The following is a 26,284-nucleotide window of genomic DNA, read 5'->3' as shown; positions in this document are numbered from 1 at the left end:
GGTTAGTCACTACCTGCAGTATTAGGAAATCCCCGAATATTATCCTCTGGGAATATTTAGGCCAAGATCGGAACTCTCTGAGAATCTTTGTGAATTCAGGTCTCACAATATTATAAAGCTTTATTTTGTTCAATGTTGTTGAATGTCCACCTATTTTAGTCATTTTTCATTAATATTTTTAAAAAGCTGATTAGTTATTTGTGTCGCTCAGGTTACCATTATAAAATAACTTATACCAATAGGTTTGGGTCATTAAGTATTTTTCATGTTCTATGCTTTAAGTTTGGAATGACAGTAGTTTGACAGCCTGAGCTATTTTAATGATCCTGGGAGAAACTAATACTGGCCCCTTCCTAATGATACCTGCAGCCTCCGACTGATGGCAAAGGGGAGACTTATTTTTTTACAACTGAAAGGGGCCATTAATTTTTGGAACCTTCCTAAGTACAAATTTTTTTGTGGACTAGTAGCTGTTAGTTAATTCATTTTTGTTTTTCGATTTACTGAAAGCACCCACCTGCATGTAAGCGTTAGCCTTGAATGTTGAAAGAGGAATTTAGAATTGTGACACTTTAGAAAAAGTTGAAAAGGACTGAGATTCATATAGATGCTGCTGGACTCTGATCAGACGTTCCGCTGCATCCTCCTCAGCACTTTGACCTTCACTTGAGCAGAGTGGGCTCTGAGGGGTTTGATGTCGGGATGGGGCCGATGTGAGGGGGGAGAACAGCAATGTGACCCTTCTATTCCTAAACCCCCAACCCGCCTGTTATCCTGCTGAACCTAAGGGGTGAAAAAACATCCCAGGGGGAACGGCTGAGGAGTGAAACCCCAACCTGGGCCTCTACTTGATACTGTTACAGCTGCAGACCAAACACAAACAGTGCAGGGTGGCTGGAGGTGTCTCACTATGCTGAGAGACACACTGCTTTCTCCATTGGTCCTGCTTCAGTCTTTCTCTTTAACTTATTGTAGTTTAGATCCATGAAGGTCAGGGTTGTTTGTGCTGTAAACAAGTCGGCTTATATTCTAGTTAATTAGTCCAAATTATTTTCCCCTTTATAAAAAAAATTGCCTTTGATCTAAAGTGTAATTTGATAAACTGCTCTCGCCTTGTGCAGCAGCATGCAATTATAAGCTTGTGGTTTAGCTCATCAGTTTGCCGTGCATGTCCCACTGCAGAAAATAGCACTTTAGACTCTATAACTTAGTGTACATGAACTTAAGTAATGCTTATTGCTGGCTGTCTCCCCTAATCAGATTTTTCTTAAATCTGTTTAAACTGGGAATCTGTTATTTGTATTAGAGTTGGGGATTAGAAAAAAAAAATCCACACAGCTAGATCAGTGCAGCATTAAATTTATTTTTAGATTAGCCTCAAAAAGTCTGAGCTCGCCAAAGTCGGAAACGTTGTTTAAACCATCCTGAAGGATGCTGTCTGCATTGGATTGAACTTTTTAAACTAAAAATAAATTAATTTAGATTTTGAATCTTTTAATTACTTTAGTGTGATTTTTTTTTGTGTAAAACTAGGCTTCTTTTATTGATCTCCTGTAATATATTTTTTCATTTTCGTTGACAATCCTACAGGGAGAGCAAAGTAAAAGCAGCATCATGTTTATGCGTGTCATTACAAGCTTCTACTGGAAGCACTTAGGATAAAATCCTGTTTACAGTTCCATGGAAAAATGTCCATGCTCCTTGATCTTAAATTGAGGTTTTTTATATAGTGTAAATTCACAACATATGTCCCAGGTTTTTTTTTAACTGTGGTGGCAAATTACTGGGGTGGGAGGGATCAAAAAAATAATACTTAACTATGTCTCTGTCGTTAAAATATCTTTAAGATGTTATATACCTTATCATTACTTTGTTAAATACTTCACTGCATACATCTGATTTTACCAAAAAGAGCGAGAGGTATGCACATTAGGGCGTTAGCAGCGATTCAAGTTATTTGATAATCAGGTAATTATTTTTTGGTGCAATAGTTTCGGAGGGAAAAAAAAGGAAATATATGAATATATTTTTTATTGTATTTGTAGTCCTGCTTTTGTAATGCAGGGCTGAATAAACATCATCTTTGCTCATGTTGTACTTGCGCATATTTTAACTGTGGGAAAAGGCAGCAGGTCTCCGTTCTGCTCTCTTTGCTCTGACTGGATGCAGGGCTTTCAGGACAAGGCAGCTGCCTGTGAAACAGCCCCTACACTGTAAAATTTTTTGCCCTTTTCAGTCCAATTCTGCAGTCGTGCAAGAATTTTTTGATGGGTCTGACCTTCAGCCTGATTGTTTGTTGTGTATTATACAGGGGGTAATGAGGGACGATCTGTCTCTCACGACCACCTCGTCATCAATTCAATTTAATTCACTTTATTTATATAGCACGTTATCTCAAGGCACTTTATAGTTCAGCCAGATCAACACTTTGTAATCAGAGTATAGCATTAAGTTGGCTAGGGTCACTGTCACTACTGTTAGCATGAGTCGCTACCTGGACCCTACAGAGGTTGCACAGGCAGTCCAACTCCTCCAGGATGTCACATCAATACGTGACATTGCCAGAAGGTTTGCTGTGTCTCCCAACACAATCTCAAGAGCATGGAGGAGATTCCAGGAGACAGGCAGTTACTCCAGGAGAGCTGGTCAGGGCCGTAGAAGGTCTACAACCCATCAGCAGGACCGGTATCTGCTCCTTTGTGCAAGGAGTAGCAGGAGGAGCACTGCCAGAGCCCTACAAAATTAACTCCAGCAGGCTACTGGTGTGAATGTCTCTGATCAAAAAATTAGAAACGGACTTCAGGAGGGTGTCCTGAGGACCCGACGTCCTCTAGTGGACTCTTTGCTCACTGCTCGGCAGCATGGAGCTCGATTAGCATTTGCCACAGAACACCGGAATTGGCAAGTCCGCCACTGCCGCCCTGTGCTGTTCACATATGAGAGCAGGTTCACCCTGAGCACATGTGACAGACGTGAAAGGGTCTGGAGAAGCGGTGGAGAACGTTATGCTGCCTGTAACATCGTTCAGCACGACCGGTTTGGTGGTGGGTCAGTGATGGTCTGGGGAAGCATATCCATGGAGGGACGCACATATATATATATAGGCTAGACAACGGCACCCTGACTGCCATTAGGTATCGGGATGAAATCCTTGCACCCATTGTCAGACCCTATGCTGGTGCAGTGGGTCCTGGGTTCCTCCTGGTGACGACAATGCCCGGCCTCATGTGCAAGAGTATGCAGACAGTTCCTGGAGGATGAAGGAATTGATACCATTGATTGGCCCCCACGCTTGCCTGACCTAAATGCAATAGAACAACTGTGGGACATTATGTCTCGATCCGTCCGACGCCGCCAGGTTGCACCTCAGCCTGTCCAGGAGGTCAGTGATGCCCTGGTCCAGATCTGGGAGGAGATATACCCCAGGACGCCATCCGTCGTCTCATTAGGAGCATGCCCCGACGTTGTCAGGCATGCATACAAGGACGTGGGGGCCATACAGATTACTGAAAACCATTTTGAGTTGCTGCAATGACGTTTCAGCAAAATGGACTAGCCTGCCGCATCGTTTTTTTTCACTGTAATTTTTGGGGTGGCTTTGAATTCAGCCCTCTGTAGGTTGATAATTTTCATTTCCATCAAATGATCGGTGGCATCGTTTTGTTCATAACACATCATTTTTTCCCCCCATGGAGATGTGATGTGTTTTCAAAGTGTTCCTTTCATTTTTTGAGCAGTGTATATGTATAAATATATAAATCAGCAATAACATAAATTGGACTGCTAGTTGCATCCTTAGTGAACACGTCTATTTTTTTTTTCATGAAACTAAGCATTTCCTTTATAGTTTAGTACATTTCTATGGTTTATCTAGTGTACTGCCCCCTGTCTTATTGGAGAATACTGCTTAGCGACAAGTACATTTGCCCACTGCATTTGCTCAGGATCAGAAAAAAGAAGAAAAATAGATATTAATTATTGTATAAGTGACCAAATAAATAGATAAGCCAAATTTGCTTGTTCATTGAGTGTTTATTTTTATGTATTTTTAGATCAGTATATGGTCTGACGTATATTTTGCAATTATATAAGAAGATCATTGCATTTATTTATATTAGATTTTCTGTCTGTTTTATTGGTGCAGTGTGTGCATCATTTAAAGACTTCAGGAGCTGTTTTCTTTGTTGAGACTGAATGTCTCTGTGTTGAAAGCTGAGATTTCTCCCAGGTGTTTCATCTCTATTTCCATATGTGCAGAAGAAAAAGCATCACTCACTTCTTCTGTTTTTTTCTGTTCAGACCGAACTGTAGCAGAGCTAAACATACATCTATAAAGGCTCCTGCAGATGAAATAATTCATCTGATGCTTTGATGAGCAATAATGGCCCTAGCTGGGTATAATTCATTTGCCCCAATTCTGTTTTGAGATTATGTTTTCCACAAAGCATCCCACCATCTCACTTAATACCTCTCCTCCCTTTTACCGCTCTTTGTACGGTTGTAAAAAAGGGCCTATTTATTATTTAAATCCTTCCATAATTCATCCATTCCTCACCAATGCACCCTCTGTCGTTAGTTCTTCGTCTAACACCAATTAGCATGAGCGCTACATGCATGTGTGGAAAACGGCGCAGAGAACGGAAGCGTGTGGAAAGCGGCAACAGCAGCCCATTCCGATGGAGGCTTTCTCACTCTCCTTCCTGTGATGTGATCACGGCTGACATATTGAGTCTAATTTGTAGCCTAAAGATCCAAACAGCTGTGGCCTATTTTTATTAAGCTCTTGTTTGAGTGATGTCACGTTTTTTTTGCCGTGTAGGGCTGCCTCGCTCACGGCGCTCGGTGTGAGGATGTCAGGAGAATTTCACTGAGCTGCTGATGAGGAAGGCAGGGGTTACGGGGCCTTTAGATAAATCGGATAAGTCAGCTAAGGCAGTTATGGTGTCGTTTGTAAGACATCTTTTAAACATTGTTAACAATTCACACGTGTTGTTGCTGCTTCTGTCGTGGCCTCGGCATTTTAAGAAAATAATTATTTTGTCACGATTTTGATTGGTCCAGAATAGGAACAGCAGCTGTTCAATAGAGTGAACTTTAATTGATTAGTTTTGTAAATGAAAATGTGCAAAAAATGCACTCCAGAAAAAAAAAAAAAGGTTTTTAATAAAAGTAAATTAAGACCAACTTTGCAGTTTTCTCAGATATTATGCTTGTTAAAAAAACATATGTTTTATAACTTAGTTTATGTAATAGAAATTCTTTAAAAATTAAACAAAATAAATCTGTGAAAGGAAATAATTGAAAAAAATATGAAAGAAAATTGAAAAAGAAAAATAATTTCGAAACCTTATTTGAAAATGAAAAAGATAAATTTAATCTGAGAAAACTGAGTAACTTTTTTTTTATTAAAAGTTTTGATGTTTGTATTTTTTGTGTGATTTTAAGGCTCTGGTGGTCTTTATTATTGTGGTGTTTTCCACATGTCCTCCCCCTTTCTCTTAATCCCACTTCATGTCCTTTCAAAGGTCAAAAGGTCAGGATTCTAACCGCTAACGGCCACGGCGGGACCATAGCTTCCATGGATCGGTCACTACCGTACCATTAATGTTTTTTTTAAAGTTTTATTTTTAGATTGCATTTTTATTCCTATTTAAAAAAGTCTTCTATGATTGCCACAACAATAAAAAAAGAAATCACTCCTTAAGAATACCTTATTTAAGGAATTCCTCTGTGTTTATACCTTTAAACTTATTTTACTTTGTTGAAAATCTCTGCATGAAGATTTTCACTCCCAACGTACACGTTACCCATCTCTTCTCCGCCACGCTACTTCAGCAATAATTAATCATCAATTTGATTCTGTCAGTTCTTTATTTAAGAAGGCTTTTAGATTATAAAGATGGAGGAAATTGCAGATGTCTGACCCAGATGTTTTTAAGGACGTTCTGTCTGAGCTTATTGTTGCCCGGCTCACCCAATCATAGTATAAATAGAAGCATGTATGTGTTGGCTAAGTCCATTTGACCTAATGTTATTTGTTTGTGTGTGTGTGGGGGGGGTGTTGGAGTTCGGACATTTTGCTGGTCCTCACAAGCTAAATTTTTGCTGATAGTTAGGTTTATGGCTAAGGTGTCAATTGGTTTGGGTTAAGGTGAGGTATGCATTGATAATGGTTAGGTTTAGGGTCAGTTTTAGGGTTAGGGCATAGAAAGGCTTGAAAATGACTGAAAATTAATGGAAGACAATGGAAGTCGACACATGGTCCTCCCTAAATATAGCAGAAAGAGTGTGTGTGTGTGTGTGGTGGTGGTGTGGGGGGGCACACTAGGGAAGCTACTCTATTTACTTCTTGACTGTTTATTTATTTAGCTCAATCAGTCCCAACACAGCAGCATGTTGTGAGGGAAAGTGTAGGTTAATTTTTGTCTTTCAAGTAAAGAAAATGGTATTCACTACTTTATTGGTATATACTAACAAAAAAAAAAAAAAAAAATGGTATGCTTGGTCACCTTTCAATTATCTGAACATTGATTCCAACAATGAGATTTGGTGGGAAATAATAAAACGTTGGTGTTTGTTGTATTCCGGAGAGCGACCAACATTGGGGATGCCCCCAGAGTAACATTAATGCTTGCATCAGTGGGATCTGATCTGTGCTCAGTATGCATACCCGTCACTTTTTTCAGAGCAGGTCCCTGCTTGTCAGAACGTTTCCCGGCACATAGACATAACATTACTGATGACTAATTGTATAGTCTCACAGTTCAAGTATGCCCAGACATTCCGACTCTGTTGATCATGAATATTGATAAAACCTTGGTTTCTCTTTCCACAGATACAATCAATGAAAGTAATCTGGGTAAGTAAAAATACTTTTGTGTTTTTATGAAGTTCTGCATGATGAAAGCTATCTGTTAAAGTATCAAAAAATCTGAAATTCCAAGTTAGAGTTGTTTTTTTTCTACTGCTGCCATCTCCTGTGTCACTGCTGTTTTTATTCCTTTGTTTACTAGTAGGGCTCTGCACTGCCACTAATCAAAAATGCCTTTTTTTTTCACCAACAAACATTTTGGTTGCAATTTGATTCCAATTCTGCTCTGAACTATCCCCAAAGATTTTTATTGTTTTTATGTCTTAAATGCTTTCTTATCCAGATTCCATTTTTGCAAGACTGTCCTGCTGCTTGGAAAACTCTTTACTGCTAGCTCATATGCATCGATCTGCAGAGTAGCTACTACTCACTTCTCTTGTGTGTAGCAGCAACCCATTTTTCGTTTCATAATTCGTAGTGTTGTAGGCAAGACGACATCAACCGAGACCAAGGAGATCTTTAAGGGTCCAGACCAAGATCTGTAAGGTCATGGTTGGTGTGGTCTTGACTACAACACTACTTACTCTCTTTAAATGTAAAATAACCAAAGAGTGAGTGCTGCTGTGATTTGAAAATTACAAATATGAAAATAGTGGATTTAATTAAATTAAAAATTTAGAAACTGATATTATCTTTAGATCATCTAATGCTGAGCTTGGGCTCTTTTTAACTTCTGACTGTATTTCACTACATGTACTAGGGCTGGGTAAAAAAAAAATGGATTTAATTGATTTTGAATCGATTTCTTTACGTTTTTGCAAAATCGATGTCTAGGGAATGAGATCGATTCATTTTATAGTGACCCGTGTGACGTTCACATTCAAATGAGCAGGAAAGATGCATTCAAGATTACTTTAAGCCAGACAGCTGCAAATAGGTTGACTGAAGACACAACAAATGGAGGCTGACCAGCAAACACTCTGTAGTTGCTACAGACAAAGCTGCAAATATGGTTTGTGCATTGAAGATAATGTAGCTCATGCATGTCTGCTGTGTCACATCTGCTTGCTCGAGTAAGGCTTCACTTTTTCATTTTTCACAAACAAGTTTGCACTTATGAGACAGTTTTGTTCACATCTCAACTTTGAACTATCCGATTTACAAGTTTGCACTTTGTGTTTAATGTGACAGGAAAAAACTAAATACATGAGTATTTTGAAACACAGCTGAACCACTTTCATTATTGTAAAAACAGATTGAAGCAAAATTAATTGATTTAGAACAGTATGAATCAAAACCGAATCGATTCAGTACTTTGGCGAAAAAATACCCAGCCCTAATATGTACAGAGTATATGTACTCTGTGTATATACTCAGAGTATATATATCGTAGCATATGTACAGAGTTAGATGCCAAGTTAGATGTCATCTTTCACAGGTTTGGAAAGATGACTTTATATGTTATCAAAGGGGATTTTGCTCTTTCTAAAAAAGAAAAAAATAGAATCTGCTTTTTCACTGCCCAGGTATCCTAATTAAAGATGGGCATCTGGCTACTGCTGTTGCATTTACACATCAGAATTCAGTGGAAGAATATCCTGGACTTAGCTGCAGCTCTGCATGTTTTGCATGGATTATCCTGACATACTTCTACTTTCTCCTTTTATGACGCATTTTACCGCTTTTCTATTTAAAACTCTTTAGTCTCCTAAGAGTTTAATACATTAGTTCACATATAAAGAAATTGTAGTTGTGTAGGATTTTTTTTAATGTTTGTTATTTAGGATATACATCAAAATCCAAAATAAAGAATTATATGAAGTTTAAAATAGAAATGCAAAAAAAATAAGCATTTGATTGAAAATCAAAGCATGACTTGATGTTTAAACTGCCATTTTCTAAGTAATTTTTTAACAAATCTTACATTGGTGGTATAACCTAATTCTCACTACAGAAACTCCATGAAATCCTTCATAATACTTTGTACCCAATTAGATGCAAAACTTTACCCCGCCTACACAGACCCACAACCATTTCTGAGATTTAGAAACTGTCCTAATATGTTTCTTTTTCAGCCAATCTGTGTTTTATAGTTTTTTTGTATGTTTTGGGACGTTGTCATCCTAAAGGCCCATCCATTAGCCTTGTTTTGAGATTAGATTAAGGGTCTGTGCTCATACCGGGGAAACAAGTAGAAAACTGTGCTATGAATACAGACTTAAAATGTCAATAAACTTCTGTGATGACTGTTAATGCTATCCATCAGAAAAGACTTTGGCAGGACAGAGCAGTGACCCAGAAATGGAGGAAAACTATGTGTTCCTTCATGCAGCACCTCAGTTTTGCAAATATATGCAATTCTTACAGCTAGAATATCATAGCAAATGTTTAGAAGAAAGTGTTAAAGTAAATTTTGGAACTTCTTAATTCTAATTTTGATAATGTTAGAGGATGCAACCTTTAAGCTGGGGGAGATCCACCGCCTGCTGGCAGCAGTGATGTTAAGCAACAGAGGAGACAGGTGCTTGCTAACTGCAAAGGAATGTATGTTTTCTGCATTTCGGGTCAGACTGAGGCCGATTTGTATTCACACCTGAAGCGAACTGCACTGGAGTCCGTTTGAAAGCAGACCACGACCACCTCAAAAAACAAGTCTCGCTCCGAACTAAAGGGGAAACTGACTGGTTTGGTTACAGTGAACCAAATATGGCAGTTGAGAAAAAAATCCAGAGAGGAAAGGGGTTCTTGTTCTAGTCGGTCCCTCAATGAAGAAAACTCTTTCTGTAATACTAAGGTTAAAAAAAACGAAACAAGCCAAAGCCTAATATTTTCTACGGAAGAGGATTAGGGCCACTGGAAAAAAAAAATGTTAACTGATTTTTAAATTTTATTTCAGTTTATTTTGGGGGAAAAAGTCAGAATTCTGACTTTAATTTTAGAATTCTGACTTTTTTCTCAGAATTCTGACAGCTATCAAGCCATAGCCATGTCTGTTTTAGAGACTAGCTCTTTTGTCTAATGACCTTCTTCTCCTCCATTAATGAGAGAATTCTGAGAAAAAAGTCAGAATTCTGAGAAAAAAGTCAGAATTCTGACTTTTTTTCCCATGTTAAACTGAAATAAAATTTAAAAATCAGTTAACTTTTGAGGAGGTAAGTAAGACACTTTGCCAATGGAACAAGACAATTTCCTTTTAAAATAAGAAAAAACAATTTTATTGTATTATTTCAAGTAAATATTATCTAACTATCTTATATTAAGAGTAAAAATACTCATTCCATTGGCAGATCATCTTATTTATCTGCTCAAATTAAGGGTAAATATACTTAATTTAAGCATTTTTTACTTATTTCTGGATTGTTTTTGCAGTGTAGATTTTTTTACTCTAACTTGTTTATTTGCTCTATGATTAAAGCACAGGATGTATAGATGCTGTAGGAGAAAATGTCTTTGTTTGTTATCCTAATGGCTACAAAATTTTATTTAAAAAGAGACATAGTTCACTACAAAGATGTAAATGTTACCAGATTATATCTCAATCTAATTCTCATCTCAGTTTTTTTTGGCAGGTCACAAAATAAATCAAATTCCACTAGAGTCATACAAAGGACAGACGAGCAGATGAGTAAACACTCATTCAGTCAATAGTTACAAAATTAGTCCCCCTGTTAAAGTGTCTATTGAAGGAAATTAAAGTTTTAAAATAAAGCTTTGAGATGTCGGAAAACTGGTAAAATAAAAGTAAAGTCTTATTTTAGGATTTTTCTTTTATTCATCTGCGTATGCCGTCAGTCAGGTATGTGCCTGTACTGATTCTATTATATGATTAAACAGAAAGAAACTGTGGGCTAAAGCATGGAAGTTTGTTTCCTGGTGAAATCCGCCTCTGTGCTGCCTCCTAATAAATCCTTGTTGCTTTAATCTGCTTGAAGTAGAAGATGAGAGGACTTTACTGCAAAATGCCATTTCACACAGTGTCAAATACGCAGCACACTTTTCCTAATGCTCTTGTATAATATTCCTGAGAGGGTTGCCGTATAGAAGCTTGTCTAAATGTATAGTTTCTCAACATGAAATGCATGTGGATACATTCTCATTTTTATTCTCATTAAAGGCTTTTGCTACAACAAACTATTTTTCATAAAGCAACATATAACTTGTTAGAGACGTCTTATTGTCACGTCAGTAAGTTTTTAATACAAAAACATGACAATTGGTTAAGTACAGAGAGAATGTTGGATCCTAACATCCGCTGAAGTTACATACAGTGGACAAAATGGACAGAAAATGAACTCTAGTACTAGGGGTGTGGGAAATAATCGTTTTGGCAATATATCTCGATATTCGGCTGCCCAATATAATATCGATCTTTCACTTCTTAGTATCGGTTTAAAAAAAAAAAATGGTTACATAAAACATTGATGGGAAAATGGGCTACCTCTGCACCACCACTCTGGCAGAAAGCGCTGTGGAGCCCTTTAACTGAGGGTGTAGCACCAAATATGTATTTGAGGCAGTCACAGTGGAAGAAAACCCCAAACAACATGGATAATAATACCTAATCAATATTTTCTGATAAAAATATACAGCACTTGCTGTTTTATCTCATCATTTGATTTTGATAGCTGGGGAAAATATGGCAATATATAGTGATACTGCAATATCATGATAATATCATATCGTGACCCAAGTATCGCGACATGTATCGAATCGCAACACTCATGGCAATACTCACCTCTATCTAGTACGAGTAATTCTAACTCACAAGAATAATACTCAACACTGGAAAAAAATCGAAATCTAGATAACTTGTTTTTTCTTAAAATAAGTATTTGTTCTTGGATTTAGTAGGTAAAAGAGAGATTTTGCCAATGGAACCAGACAATTTACACTTACAATAAGAAAACACAATTGCATTGTCTTATTTCAGGTGCATTTTATCTAATTTTCTTATTTTAATAGCAAAAAATACTCATCCCATTGGCAAACTATCTCATTTACCTACTCAAATCAAGTGTAAATACACTTAATTAAAGACATTTCTACTTATTTTTAGATCCTTTTCCCAGTGAAATAAAAGTAGGAAGTGCTGTAAGGTAAATCTACTCCAGAAATTACTTTAAAAGAATAAATATATTACTTACGTAATCTGCCTACAGCACTAGAGTCATTTGGAAACAATTAGCTATACTGCTAAAAGTGTATATACAGTAACAGCCATTCAAAATGGCCCTTCACAGTCAAACTCCAGCCGAATGGCAACCTACTCTCTTCCAACTCCCAGCAAAATCCCATCCAACTTCCAGCCACTGGCCTTCTCCTGGGAGTGCATTATTTTTTACTCTGACTCCACCCTTCCACTGTATTACAGGGTCTGACCAGGAGATGATGCTTCTCTTTAGATCTTAATGTTTACAAATCATGACAGAAAATTTTAGTACAAAGGTTAATGTTTAAAAAGGAATTGTAGAGGACCAGCCAAGGGCCTATTAAGGAAAGTGGAGAATTTTTAAATGGCTACTACTGTATAAGACTTCTTCTGGACACACAAAGATGTAGCTGCTGCATCCTCCTAAATACTGTCATCAGTGTTTGTTTCTTTGGCAGGCATCCATTAAACTTTTTGCTACAAAGAGACACCAAAGAAATGCCAGTGCAGCTGGTCATCCGATGACCCGAAACTCTCACTCATCTTCCTCATCTCAGTCGGTTAAGACAGAGCATGTCTGTGACATCATCGTCTCCCTGCTGAATCCAGGGCGACTACTGTCCCTGCCTAACTGATTAAAGGTCTTCTCTGAGCATAATGACAGAATTGTGTTCTTGTCAGTTCCTGCTGTTCAATGTGGGTTAATAGACACGTTAGCCCACACAGCATGTCATTAGCTCTCCACCCGTAGCCCAATCAGGGGCAAGTCTGTCATTTTGATGCTAAATCACAGGGCAGGAGGTTCCAAGGATCAGTCACACACCGGCACCCTGAAACTCTTTTGCTTGTGCCCACTCTTCCTTACCATGCTTAATATTCACCGTCCTACACATTATGTATTAACACCAAGGAATTACTGCGACACGGAATGGCGGAAGCAAATGGAAGCCAAAGAGCGGCGCTTTGATGGGCAGCTGATGCCAAAATCATTTCATCAAAATCATAATTCTCTCATTTTTAACTGTGATTGGATGATTCATGCTTATCACGCTGATGATTAGCAGCCTTGCGTCGCATCCATCAGAGCTCAGGCTAATCTGCTTTGATTATTAGCCTCTAAGCCTTCCTTCCATGCTGGGTTTGTCGAGCACAGAGTGATGAGAAATTACAATCTTCTCATATTTGTATTAATCTGTCTATGCTTACTTGTCAAACTGATAATTGCATTGCCCATAGTGTAGTTAGCCCCCATAAACGTGTTTTTGCAGTTTTCCTGCAACAACATAGAACAGTTTCTTAATTCCAACATATTGCACCAGTCATTCGCTGACAACATCCAACCCACCTTTTACCCACAGGGTCCAGCCTGCTAAACATGGAGTCTTTGCATGTATAACAAAAAAATAAATAAAAAAACTCTTCACAGTAGTTGTAAATGTTATTAACTGTTCACTAAGCCAGTCTGAAACATTGAAACATTTTCATTGAATTAAAGAGGCAAAGTAACAAAAAGCCATTTATTAAATTTCCTTAACTAATCATTAGCAAGTGTGAAAACATCCATATAAGCAGGAGTTTAGACATTTTTCTAGTTTGAGCAGTACAGATGTAAGATGACTTTCTGAATTTCTGTCAAAGACAGATTTTTTTAGTAATCTCTGAGCTATGCATGTCCATTATCTGAAATAAGGTAGTAAGATCCAGATGAGCCGTGTTCTGCGTGCTCCTGTTCTCCCAGACTATTGGCGAGAAGTTTACTCGGCGAGAACACAAGTACGTACTGGCATTCTTGTGAATTGAGAAATTGCATAGGTCTGATCTACAAAAGATTAGCAAAACATCATATTTAAGATGGATTTTGTGGATACTTAGAGGCAACTGTCATCCAGCTGAACTCAAGACACCAATGTCAACTCCGCGTAAGGGGGAAAAAAAGTAAAACTAAAAACCATGTTAAAGGAAAAGTCCAGAGCAAGGAATACTCAGTGGATCGTTATCTAACCCTAAAACTAATACGTTCGCAGTGATTTAATGATGAGATGACAAATGTATATATTAGACGATGAGGAACAAATGAAATTCTTCCGTTTATGTATGGTTATTGGCTTGCATTTACAGATTTTGATACTAAACATCTGCATCTCTGCTTCTGTCTCCTTGAACCCCAGTCGGCCTCAGCAGATGGCCGCTCACACTGAGCCTGGTTCTGCTGGAGGTTTCTTCCTGTTAAAAGGGAGTTTTTCCTCTCCACTGTCGCTACAAGCATGCTTAGTGTGAGGGATTGTATTTGAGTCAATGAATCAATGCAATCAACTGGTTGTTCTTAGATAGAAACCTTTGAATCATTTTGACTGTATCATCTGTAAAGTGACATGTGTTGTGAATTTGGCGCTATATAAATAAACTGAATTGAATTGAATTTATTAACCCATAGACATATTATGATATATATTTTGTTGGCTGAAATCGGTACTTCTCTAAAGAATACAGAGATGCGCAACACAAAAGTAAGATTTGGACTTTAGAATGTAACATTAAAAAAAAGATATGTAATTGTTCCTATTTATTGATTGTAGCATGTATTGTGTTTATAAATTATGCGCTGAACTTTCTGTGTATTTTTTTCCTATTTTTGGCGTATATATGGCATATTCATGACGAGTCCAGAGCTTATGTCGACACGATAAAGCACGGCAGCGTAATGGGCATTACGAAGCATCAGTTAAAGCCGCGAATGATACAGCCCTCCAAAAAAACAAAGAAAGAAGGTTTGCAGTCGCAGCAGATCAAGCATCATGTCTGCTAGGAAGTTTGTAAGGTTGTGGCCATGGATGTGAACGCAAGGAGGATCCATCACACTCACCTTCTTGCTCACCCTATGATGGGGCTGCAGACTGGAGGAGAAGTTACTCATAGGTTTTGAAAAAGCTAGGTACCATGACTTATTAGTAACTTACACTTAAAGGAATAGTACACCCAAAACATGATTAGCCTTCATTTTCTACTCACCCCCATGCTGAACAACACTCTGGAGTACTTTTTTGATATCTCAAATGCATCTGGAGATCTGGGAGGCTTCTTGCTGTGTGCTGACATTCAAATAATGGAGGTCTATGGTGCCCGAGGCAGAAAGGTCCATAAAAGTCCACAAAAAACGTGTCAATATTCCTCCATACTGCTCGTCCAATGTATTCCAAGTGTCCTGAGTGGGTAGCATCCAGAATTTACTCGAAACGAAGTCATTTAGAATGTTTTTAGAGCATAAACAGTATTGTATAGGATTTCCTGAAAGCGCGTTCACGGCGCTACGGAAACCGCGGCAGACCAACCCAGACGAAAGTGCGCATTCAGCTCAGCAAAGAACTCATGCTCTTCCTCAACACTGAAGTCCTCAGACATTTTTCTTTCGTTGTTTCTTTCTTTGCACAGGTAAACAGCACATTTCTTCTTCTACGCTTGCATTATTGGCAGAGCAGACGCTGAATGCGCACTTTCATCTGGTTTGGTCTGCCGGCTTCCGTAGCGTCCTGAACGCGCAGGTGCGCGCTTTCAGGAAATCGTATACACTACAGTTTATGCTCGAAAAACATTCTAAATGACTTCGTTTCGAGTAAATTCTGGACGCTACCCACTCAGGACACTTGGAATATATTGGACGAGCAGTATGGAGGAACATTGACACGTTTTTTGTGGACTTTTATGGACCTTTCTGTCTCGGGCACCATAGACCTCCATTATTTGAATGTCAGCAGACAGCAAGAAGCCTCCCAGATCTCCAGATGCATTTGAGATATCAAAAAAGTACTCCAGAGTGTTGTTTAGCATGGGGGTGAGTAGAAAATGAAGGCTAATCATGTTTTGGGTGTACTATTCCTTTAACTTATGTCAATGATCAGATAACTTACCTGTAACTTATGGTCCACGTATGAACACAATGTACTTCAACATGCTCATAACTTATACAAAACGTACCCTTATCCAACATATGCCAGCCTGATTCTAGCCAGATTCTCCATACATCAGGCATTTGCTGGTCTAAATCATCAAGGTGTGACAGGGGCTTTGGTTCGACATCAAAGGTTGCATGTTGGATTTCTAATTTCTAACCCAAACAAACACGTTTTTTGCCTCTTATGTTTTAGATCTGGTCATACAGTATTCTGTATACTATATTCAGACCTGTTTTCTCATAGTTCAGCTCTATTATTGTTTAAATATGGGTGTTCTTCGTTTTTTCATGACTGTATTATACTATATAAAAATATCTTATTAAAAGAGTGGGTTTTTCTCAGACTAGAAATCTTTCAGACAGGCACTGCCATGAAGATTGCCAGCCTGTATGGAGCATCTGTTACATGTATGCAGAGTATATAGGAATTATTCTACCCTGTTTCTTCACATAATAAAGAACTTCTGCTCATTTTTACAGCTTATTGGTCACAGTGGGCTTTTAATACCATCTACAACTTGCCCTGCAGCAAAAGCTTCATGGGAAATAAGCTGAGCATGAAATATTTAACAAATTTTCAAGCCTTTGGCTCCAAAAGTAGATAAAGAGAGGATCCAGTTTTTGATCCACGTCAGCCAGATCTTAGCAAAGCTGTGGGCCGATCCTTGAGTCGAAGGGGGCAAGCTGATAATTACTAAGTGAGCGTGATCGTGTTATACAATGCATGCACATCTTTGCTCAGTGCCATGACCTTCTCTGCTGAGGATTGCGTCTTCCTAACTTTGCCCTTTTACTGGGGCATGTTGTGTAAGTGAAGGGGGCACAATGTGAATAATGCTGTTATTTGTGCAACAGCCTTTGCTGAGTGGAGAGCTAACTGGAGCCGTTCGGCAAGGTTCACGGCTGTTATTCCTACAGGCCATGAGCGTGAAAGGAGCTAATGCCATCTGACAGTTCTGGAGCAAGAAGAGGAGGGCTGGACAGAAAAGGAGGAGAGGGAGAAGGGGGGGGTGCTAAGAGATAGAGCGATCAAGAGGGGTTGGGGGCTGTTGGATGAGAGAAAAATAGTGGATGAGCTTGATATGGACAAAGCAGGGCTGAGGAATAAGGGAAGGGCTGAGGCAGCGCTACTATGAAGACCTCTATTGTTATTTGCAGTAGAAAAGGGCCTCTGAGATCAGCTGCTGCTTATCAGCATAAGCGTACTTTACATGTGTCCCAAAATGTTGGAAAAACAGACATGAAGTGAGCCCTGTAAAGATGTAGCCTCAGGTCATCTTTTCAACACCTACTTGTGCTTTCAGGCGCTGCGACAGACTCTATAACGGCTGCCATTTTAAAAACTCTAAGAGCGAATCCAGCGTAGAGGTTGAGGATTGTTTCAATACCATCCCCAAAATGAGAGGATGCACAGGCACCCTGCTGGCCATTTGCTGATGCGAGAAACTGCTTTGTCACCTAAAAAATAAGAGCTAAATGAAGTTGTACTTGTTTAACGCTGATGGAAAGCGGAGGGCTGGCTGTGAAAATGGACAGATCAAGGGGAGAGGGAGAGGAAGTGAGGTGGGATCCCATTGTAATTTGACAGGCTCCAGTGCCGCTCTGGCTTTAGCAGCTCTTCTTTTGAAGGAGGCGTATAGCAGACACCCTGCTGCCAGCCGAACCTGTCATTAGAAAGATGGTAACAAGACACAGTGAGGTGATGTTTGTTGTGTCTCACTTACTTCCAACGCTCATAAATCTGAGATGTTCATCCAATGCTGGTTAAAAGCATATGGAGAGAAAGTCACCCTTTCAGTCTCGCATAGTTCTTTCTAATGATTGTTTACTATTGCATTTTTTGTGACTTATTTAGTACAGTTCAAAAAATATTTTAGAATTTATATTAGGAAAAAATAGGTGACGGAAATTTGAATCCATTAATTTCTATTAGTTGATAAAGATTTTTACATTTTTAGCATTTTAAAGCAATCAAATTTGTTCACATCCAAATTCCCGAGCCTGGAATGTTTGTATGTTTCTGGCACGACTGTATCTGACGCACAAGCCGTAGCAGGATCCAGTTTTTATGACACAAGGGTTGATTCTTGCTTTAAAAAAAACAACCGGGCTGGATTTTGGGAAGGATCATTTCCCTGCGCAGGTTGTGTAAAAAGACGTTTGCTTAGCGCTGCATATCACATCTCAGTCCAAATACGTTTTCTTCTAGAATTAAAAAGGATTCAAACTATACAAATCACAGCATGGATGGTTGGTCTCAGGAACTGGCTTAAGGATAAAATAGCAGCTGTTAAAACTACAATGCAGTGGATTTTATTTTAATTCATTATAGCTCTGTTGTTAGTATTAGAATATTGAATCTCTGTTGCAAATGTTAAATTCTTAAAAAGGCAAAATTGGTGTCCTTGTTGCTTATTTTCCTATCTTTAATAAATTAGATGTTTCTATAATTATTGCTTCACATGCTGTTTAAATATCTAAAGAATTTTGTTTTAAAAAATGTTAGAGGGTTCCTGAAACGATGCAATGCTGAATAATTAACTTTGTAGCAAACAGATGGGTGAGTAACCTAAATTACAGATTTAAAACCAGAAATCTCTATTCAATAGTTTAGGAGCAAAAATGACATTTATTTTGTTGCTGTTGGGTTTTTGATCAATGTTATTTACTTGATTGTCAATATCAGTCAAGTTTTACAACTCGTTTTCATTTGTCTGGACACCCTTAAAACGAAGAAGTTAATCAAAAATTATGATTATTTTCAACAAACTTTGCAATTTCAATTTTATTGCAATTCTCTTTTGCTCTAAGCAAAAGCATGTAGGTGTTTCACTCTAGGGTTTCAGTTTTTTCGTCACTTTGAAAGCTTGCTTGTCCAGAGTCCACTGTTGCAGGACTTCATTGTAACCTTTGCACGAAAAAGTTCTTATTTCTACCACCATACATGGATCTGTCTGCTACCTGATACTCTCTCTTCCCTTCTTTGTTGCAAAACACACTTTAAGTGCATAACCACCAACTAAAGGGCTGGAGGAAGAAATTTAGTTTTACTCTTGTTAACTGTAATGTGATTAAAATTTAGTGCCTCTGCCATTTGAAAATTGCCTTTTTTTAAATTGTGATTATATTGCTAATTTATGTTTGTAAATTTAACTTTAGTATATTGTCAAACTTTTTTAAATATTTATTTTCTTTTTATTACACTATTTGCCTGCACTGTTTGGTTTTGTATTGTTTTGAGCTGCTAAAATGTTGTTATACCCTTAAGGAATAATAGTAAATAAAGCCTTAAACGTAAACAAAAAATGCAGTAATTGATGAGCCCTAATTGTTACAACAAATATTGAATTAAACCCAGCTTTGATCAGATCCCACATGTTGACCAGATAATACAGTGTTTATGCACTCCCCCGTCCTTTAAGGTGTTGAAATCTGGAAAATTCTAAGAACACCTTGTCTTCACCACCCTGTATCAATGTTCTCATCGATTTTTCATCCACAAGAAAATCTATGAGATCATATCCTTTCATGTAGTTTTTATTTTTAGAGTAGCACGGCCATTCTAAATATAATATATATATATTTCTTAATTTTTTGTTCATTTGGATGCATGTTTGAAGTCACTATTGCCTCCTCATCATTATTAGAAGGCTTTTTGACCCATTTGACAGAAATTTTAAAATTAGAAATAATTTCATCCACTTTAATACCTTAATTCAAGCTCAGAAAAAGTAACAATGGAACAGATGACCTCAACCAGACATGTTGTGCTTTTTTGATTATTCTAATGAAGCTTTTTGTGCCAGAACTGTCTTTTAAAAATCATCAGACAAAACATATTTTCCAACAAGATTTGGGAAAACAACATCCATGCATGGAAGTTCATTTCCCATCCGTGGCCTCTGACCTACAGCTGTTGTCAAAATCTCCTATCATGTTTAACTTTAACTATGCTGAATGTTGGATGTATACGAAGGTAAAACAGAGAAAACTTGTCCAGAGGATGTTTCCTCTGCAGCTCTTAGAAAAACCATTGGCTTCCGTTCTGAGGCTTTTCGGGTGAACCATGAGATAAACTTTGTGGTGGGGGTCTCTGCTTTGAAGCTGATTAAAACCTGCTTCATGTTTAAGTCCGTCTACATTTTTTCATGATCTTTGTTTGGGGTTTAGTGCCACAGTTTGTGCATTTATGTAAAAAATCTAGTAAATATTCCCCACTCTGAGACAAACACGTCTTGTTTAGTGTAAAATGAACTCCAGCAACCTTAAAGAGCAACATTCACCTCTGGATTTATGGACAATGTTCAACAACCACTGGAATACAGGTGCTGGTCATAAAATTAGAATATCATGAAAAAGTAGATTGATTTCAGTAATTCCATTTAAAAAGTGAAACTTGTATATTATATTCATACATTACATACAAACTCATATATTTCAGATGTTTATTTTGTTTAATTTTGATGATTACAAATGACAACAAATGAAAATCTCAAATTCATCATATCAGAAAATTAGAATATTACTGAAGACCAATAAAAACAAAGGATTTATAGAAATGTTGGCCAACTGAAAAGTATGAACATGAAAAGTATGAGCATGTACAGCACTCAGTATTTAGTTGGGCCTCCTTTGGCCTGTATTACTGCAGCAATGCGGCGTGGCATGGAGTCGATCAGTCTGTGGCACTGTTCAGGTGTTATGATAGCCCAGGTTGCTCTAATAGTGGCTTTTAGCTCTTCTGAATTGTTGGGTCTGGTGTATTGCATCTTCTTCTTCACAATACCCCATAGATTTTCTATGGGGTTAAGGTCAGGAGAGTTTGCTGGCCAATTAAGAACAGGGATACCATGGTCCTTCAACCAGGTACTGGTAGCTTTGGCACTGTGTGCAGGTGCCAAGTCCTGTTGGAAAATGAAATCTGCATCTCCAAAAAGTTGGTCAGCTGCAGGAAGCATGAAGTGCTCTAAAACTTCCTGGTATGTGGCTGCGTTGACCCTGGACCTCAGAAAACACAATGGACCAACACCAGCAGATGACATGGCACCCCAAACCATCACTGACTGTGGAAACTTTACACTGGACTTCAAGCAACGTGGATGAAGTGCCTCTCTTCTTTTCCTCCAGACTCTGGGACCTTGATTTCCAAAGGAAATGCAAAATTTACTTTCATCAGAGAACATGACTTTGGACCACTCACCAGCAGTCCAGTCCTGTTTCTCTTTAGCCCAGGCAAGACGCTTCTGACGCTGTCTGTGGTTCAAGAGTGGCTTGACACAAGGAATGCGACAGCAGAAACCCATGTCTTTCATACGTCTGTGTGTGGTGGTTCTTGAAGCACTCACTCCAGCTGCAGTCCACTCTTTGTGAATCTCCCCCACATTTTTGAATGGGTTTTGTTTCACAATCCTCTCCAGGGTGCGGTTATCTCTCTTGCTTGTACACTTTTTTCGACCACATCTTTTCCTTCCCTTCGCCTCTCTATTAATGTGCTTGGACACTGAGCTCTGTGAACAGCCAGCCTCTTTAGCGATGACCTTTTGTGTCTTGCCCTCCTTGTGCAAGGTGTCGATGGTCGTCTTTTGGACAACTGTCAAGTCAGCAGTCTTCCCCATGATTGTGTAGCCTATAGAACTAGACTGAAAGACCATTTAAAGGCTTTTGCAGGTGGTTTGAGTTAATTAGCTGATTAGAGTGTGGCACCAGGGGCCATCAATTTTGAACCTTTTCACAATATTCTAATTTTCTGATATGATGAATTTGAGATTTTCATTTGTTGTCATTTGTAATCATCAAAATTAAACAAAATAAACATCTGAAATATATGAGTTTGTATGTAATGTATGAATATAATATACAAGTTTCACTTTTTAAATGGAATTACTGAAATCAATCTACTTTTTCATGATATTCTAATTTTATGACCAGCACCTGTACAAGCCTCTTCTGTTGGCGGAAACCAAACGGCATCAAAGGTGGTTTGGGTTCTCTGGCGGCAGATAAGAAGATTAGGAGGCAGAGCATCCCTCAGCAGCCCACATCTATCGAAGAAAATGGCTGCTGCTGCCTCTAGGGGCACATTGTGATCCACTTTGATCAGCCTCTGGCTGTTTGTGAGTGAACAAGTCAGCTCAAGCTGCTAATCCATCTTTCTCTTTGTCTTCTGAAGGAGAGCTCTGCAGCTCTGTGCTTATATGACACTGCCCTCTGGTGACGAACTGAAGCACTGCTGCAGTAGATAGACATATTCCTCCCTATGAGAGGGCAGTTTGATTTGATTTTATCCTTGGAGTCTTCAGACTCTCTCTTCTTGCACATCATTAAGAAAATTCTTTCCAGCATTTTCAAAACTTTCTTTAAACTGGCAAACATTGTGAAACATTTCATACCTTTCTCCTTGAAATAGGGGAATTCTGGAAATCTTTTAATTTATCTTTGTGATACTTGTTGCTGCTGTAAACTGCTAATAAACAGGTGCATTTCTGACTCCTTCTATGCTAGATTGAAGCCATTTCTTCATACCTCAGCATGCAGGCTGTGCTTTTTATTTCCAAACAGGTTTTTGGATTGTTTTTGAGATCTCCAAATAAATTATAATTATAAAATTTTTTCTTCTGCTTTGAAAGGCTTTAAAGGGCAACTGTAAAAGGCCAATGCCGCCTTTTACAGTTGCCTTTTGTATCTCTGCTTCTGTCTCCTTGAACCCCAGTCGGCCTCAGCAGATGGCCGCTCACACTGAGCTTGGTCCTGCTGGAGGTTTCTTCCTGTTATAAGGGAGTTTTTTCCTCTCCACTGTCGCTACAAGCATGCTTAATGTGAGGGATTGGCTTCGATAAATGAGTCGAAGCAATTAGCTGGTTTTCTTTAGACAGAAACTTATACATTTGACTTTATGATCTGGTGAACTATAAAATGCCTTGATGACATGTGTTGGCACTATATAAATAAAACTTAATTGAATTGAATTTATCCAGAGCCAAGTCTCAGAAGTAGCACTCTAGGCTGCTCTAGCAGTCATAATTTATAATTATGCTATGTATTTTATGATGTACCGTACAAACTCTTTAATGACTGGTTATTCTTCAGAATTTCACTTTCCGTTTCACTGACGTGTCTCCAGTTGCAGAAAAGTCTCAGAGGAGAAGGGTGTCGGCCCTTCCACATCTGTGAATTAAGTTAATAGTGAAAGTAAAAGTGTTTAACACTTTTAAAAGTGTTTCTAACTCCTAATCCTGGAGGTTGATGACATTTGGCTGAAGGATCGATCTCCTGTAGTGGTCTGTGTTCCAGCGGGTCTTATGGAGCCTATAATTTTAGGCACTGTTGTTGAAAAGGATCTTCAGGAATCTCAAATGTTGTTTTTATAAGTAACATAATGGTATTACTCCAGCCTTTTTAATGGCTTTACTGCTTTTCTTAAGGCCTTGATAATGTAGCCTAAAATAAAGAGACTACTCTACATAACTAGAGAATATACTGTATGCTGCATCTTGCTGAACCACGGAAGGACTGAAGCTTCCCTCGGAGGTCTCGGCTGTGTCCCTCTGCCTTGTATGTCTTCATTGCTGTATACCCAGTCCAATCTGTTATTTACTTAAAAGCTGAGACGTAGGTTCCTTTTTACCACCTGACATCATTCTTCACAATAGAAAGTGTTTTGAAGATCTACAGTCATTCCCTCTGTCCTCTTCACATTCAAGGGAAGAGTAGTTTCCAAGCCATGCCTCAAAGTGGTCCACCATGCAACTTGTTCTTTTTCTGATCCCTGACTCTGGAAGTATTGGAAGTCTGAGGTGAATTGAATAAAATGAAGGGAGTGTTCCTTCCTGTGACACTGGCCTGGGGATGTTAGGTACTTGGTTTTCTTCACTTTTGGAAACTCATCTAAAATGGTTAAAGTTCTGCTTCATCAGCCCACCGGCGTCTGTCAGTCTGACAGCCAATCAGAGCCAGTCTGGTAAATTCCCAGTAGACTGTCATGTGCTGTTTATTGAGCTATGGATTCTGTCTGGCCACACTTGCAGCTTTAATGGCTATAAGCTTGTTAGTTAGCCTGCCTGTCAGTGGTACAAAATGCAACCTGCTTGGAGGAAAAAATCCTCAGTTTATATGCTGAAGACATTTTATTTCTCTCCATTATTCATTCTCACTTTCCATTTTCCTCCAGGATAGTTTAGAGAGGAACAGAGTTCAGTTTTATTAGCTGCTCTAGTTTTATTTGTTGGGCTGTTTTGAACACACAACTAGCTGGAAAATAAAATGTTCTCTTACTTTGTGCTCGGAGCAGAAGAAACAATATCTGACAAGCACATTACTCTGGTTTAGTTATGAGGAACATAATACTTTTATTCTGCTGCACTTATACCAAACAGGTCTTAGTAGTCTTTCAACCTCTGTTGTATAGTAGAGCAAATAGTGCTATCAAGACATTGGCAGAGGCTTAGACTGATCCTGAAACAACCCGGCTTTGGGTTGGTTAAGTATTTGAGGAGGTCAAAGGTGAAACCAAAACTTTATCACAAGACTGAGAAGAGGAAGGACTCCATTCTTCCTGGCTTTTTTCTCTCTTCCAAGGATTTTAAGAATTCATTATCATCTTTTAGTCAACTGTTTCATCCCCTGTGGTTGCTATTCTTAATACGGTATTATTAGACACAACCTGTCTCTAAGGAAAGTTCATATTATTGGAAAAAAACAACCTGTCCTATTAATGTCTGATTGTAGTCATTGCCCAGAGAAAGCTCACCCTTTTAAATTCTGTTTTCTTGATCTCTGGCGTATATAAATACTTTATATATTTATCTTTTTCATCATCAGGATTTAAACAACTTCTTTTTGAAATGTTATTGCTTTGATGAATTTGCCTATAATCAGCATTATTCCTTTTTAGATAATTTATTGAATATTACTGTTGAACAGAATTCATGATATTCAAATAGTATCTTTTTTTAATAAGAGTGACGTTCTAGAATTGAATCTTTATGTCAAATGCATCCTCAATAAACGCCCTGCCTGTTATTGAATATTTGAAAACTTTTCTATGCCACTACATGGCATCCTATCCTACCCTTCAATTTAACTTAATTATTGTACTTTGATTCCCTTGGGCCCATAGAAGGGGGTTGGTAGCCCAGGGCAGCATTAAGACAAGTTGCCATAGGTATCATGAAAATCTTAATACCATACCAGCATCCAGCAGATGCTTACTCATTGTAAAACCTTTTTAAACACTTCAACAAGCAAACTTGATAACTATAATTTGTTACAGTAATGCAGCTAGTGGACTTAGCTGCTCTCAACATCTGGTGAGCTTTGTCATCAAACAAAATTCCCCCTGTCATAATAATGAAAAGTATAAAAGACCTTTTGGGGGTGCGTTCTCAGGGGTCATTAACATTGGTCAGGTCAGCTCGGTTTAATGTGCCCTTTGGAAGTTCAGGAAAGAAACACTGCATTGATCAGCTGGTCACCAGGCCCCTGAGAAGCAAATGCATCTGGGAAATGTAACAGGGATCATTGTAAAGCTAATCTCCAGGAGTGGAACCAACCTGGGCACTCTGAGGTCGGCTGCCATCACCTAAAACAAACAGCTAAACAGAGAGAAATCTCAGAACTTAAAAGCGGTTATACCCTGATAAGCAATTATTTGGACCAGTTTTCTACCGACATCTTACCAGTTTCAGAACCAACTGGATTAGTGATTGCTGCAAATCTGTGTGAAAAGGATATTTATCCATATATTTCCAATTATTTGTTTTCTTTAACTCTTAAAAACCAATTATGTTCTGTTTGTAGCCTTTATCCCAGTGTTAGTTTATACTGTGAGAGCTTCTGCAGTCAGATTGTTGTATTTTACAAAAGACCCTTTAGGAAAGAAAAAGGTTTTTTGTTTTTTTTTTATTGCAAAATCTATAAAAACAAAAACCCTAAATATTTCTCCAATATTTTTTTTAATCTGTTAGAATTCTTTGATGCAAACCAGTTATCTTGAAGCCAATCACGGGGTTGCTCTTTCACCACCCAATCATCACTGGTTCTATGTCTATTTTTGATAATTATGCATTGAAATTGCATTTTAATTAATAATGTCGTATAACCGTAAATGATCATCAGAAAGTTTGAATTAATAAAAAAAAGTTGGTCATTTTGTCACTGAGTCAGTTTGCCGTATTAAGGTTTGTTCAAACATTTTTAAAAGCAAAACGACACCAAGTAAGATTAATACAAAGCAATAGTTGATACCAAGAAAAATGTATTCACAAGATGTAGAAACTCTGAGTTTGACATTTTCATATATGGAGAATCTAGCAACAAGTTCACCCAATAGTTGGGGCTAAGATTAATATTTCAGAATCTTCAGGCTCCTCATAGTGTG

At 38.2% G+C, this 26,284-nt stretch overlaps 1 protein-coding gene across 1 annotated transcript in view; it reads left to right on the top strand.

Moving 5' to 3' along the window:
- LOC119773849 (nuclear receptor subfamily 6 group A member 1-A) overlaps positions 1-26,284 on the top strand; it is a 153,994-nt gene that overhangs the window by 80,819 nt on the left and 46,891 nt on the right. The window contains exon 3 of the mRNA XM_038271030.1: positions 6,836-6,859. Within this exon, the coding sequence (XP_038126958.1) occupies positions 6,836-6,859 (24 nt within the window). The remainder of the gene's footprint in view (positions 1-6,835; positions 6,860-26,284) is intronic.

This window comes from Cyprinodon tularosa, unplaced genomic scaffold (assembly GCF_016077235.1).
Source record: "Cyprinodon tularosa strain WSP-4 unplaced genomic scaffold, ASM1607723v1 ctg789, whole genome shotgun sequence".
Taxonomy (NCBI): domain Eukaryota; kingdom Metazoa; phylum Chordata; class Actinopteri; order Cyprinodontiformes; family Cyprinodontidae; genus Cyprinodon; species Cyprinodon tularosa.
This window is presented reverse-complemented; position numbering and strand designations above follow the sequence as displayed.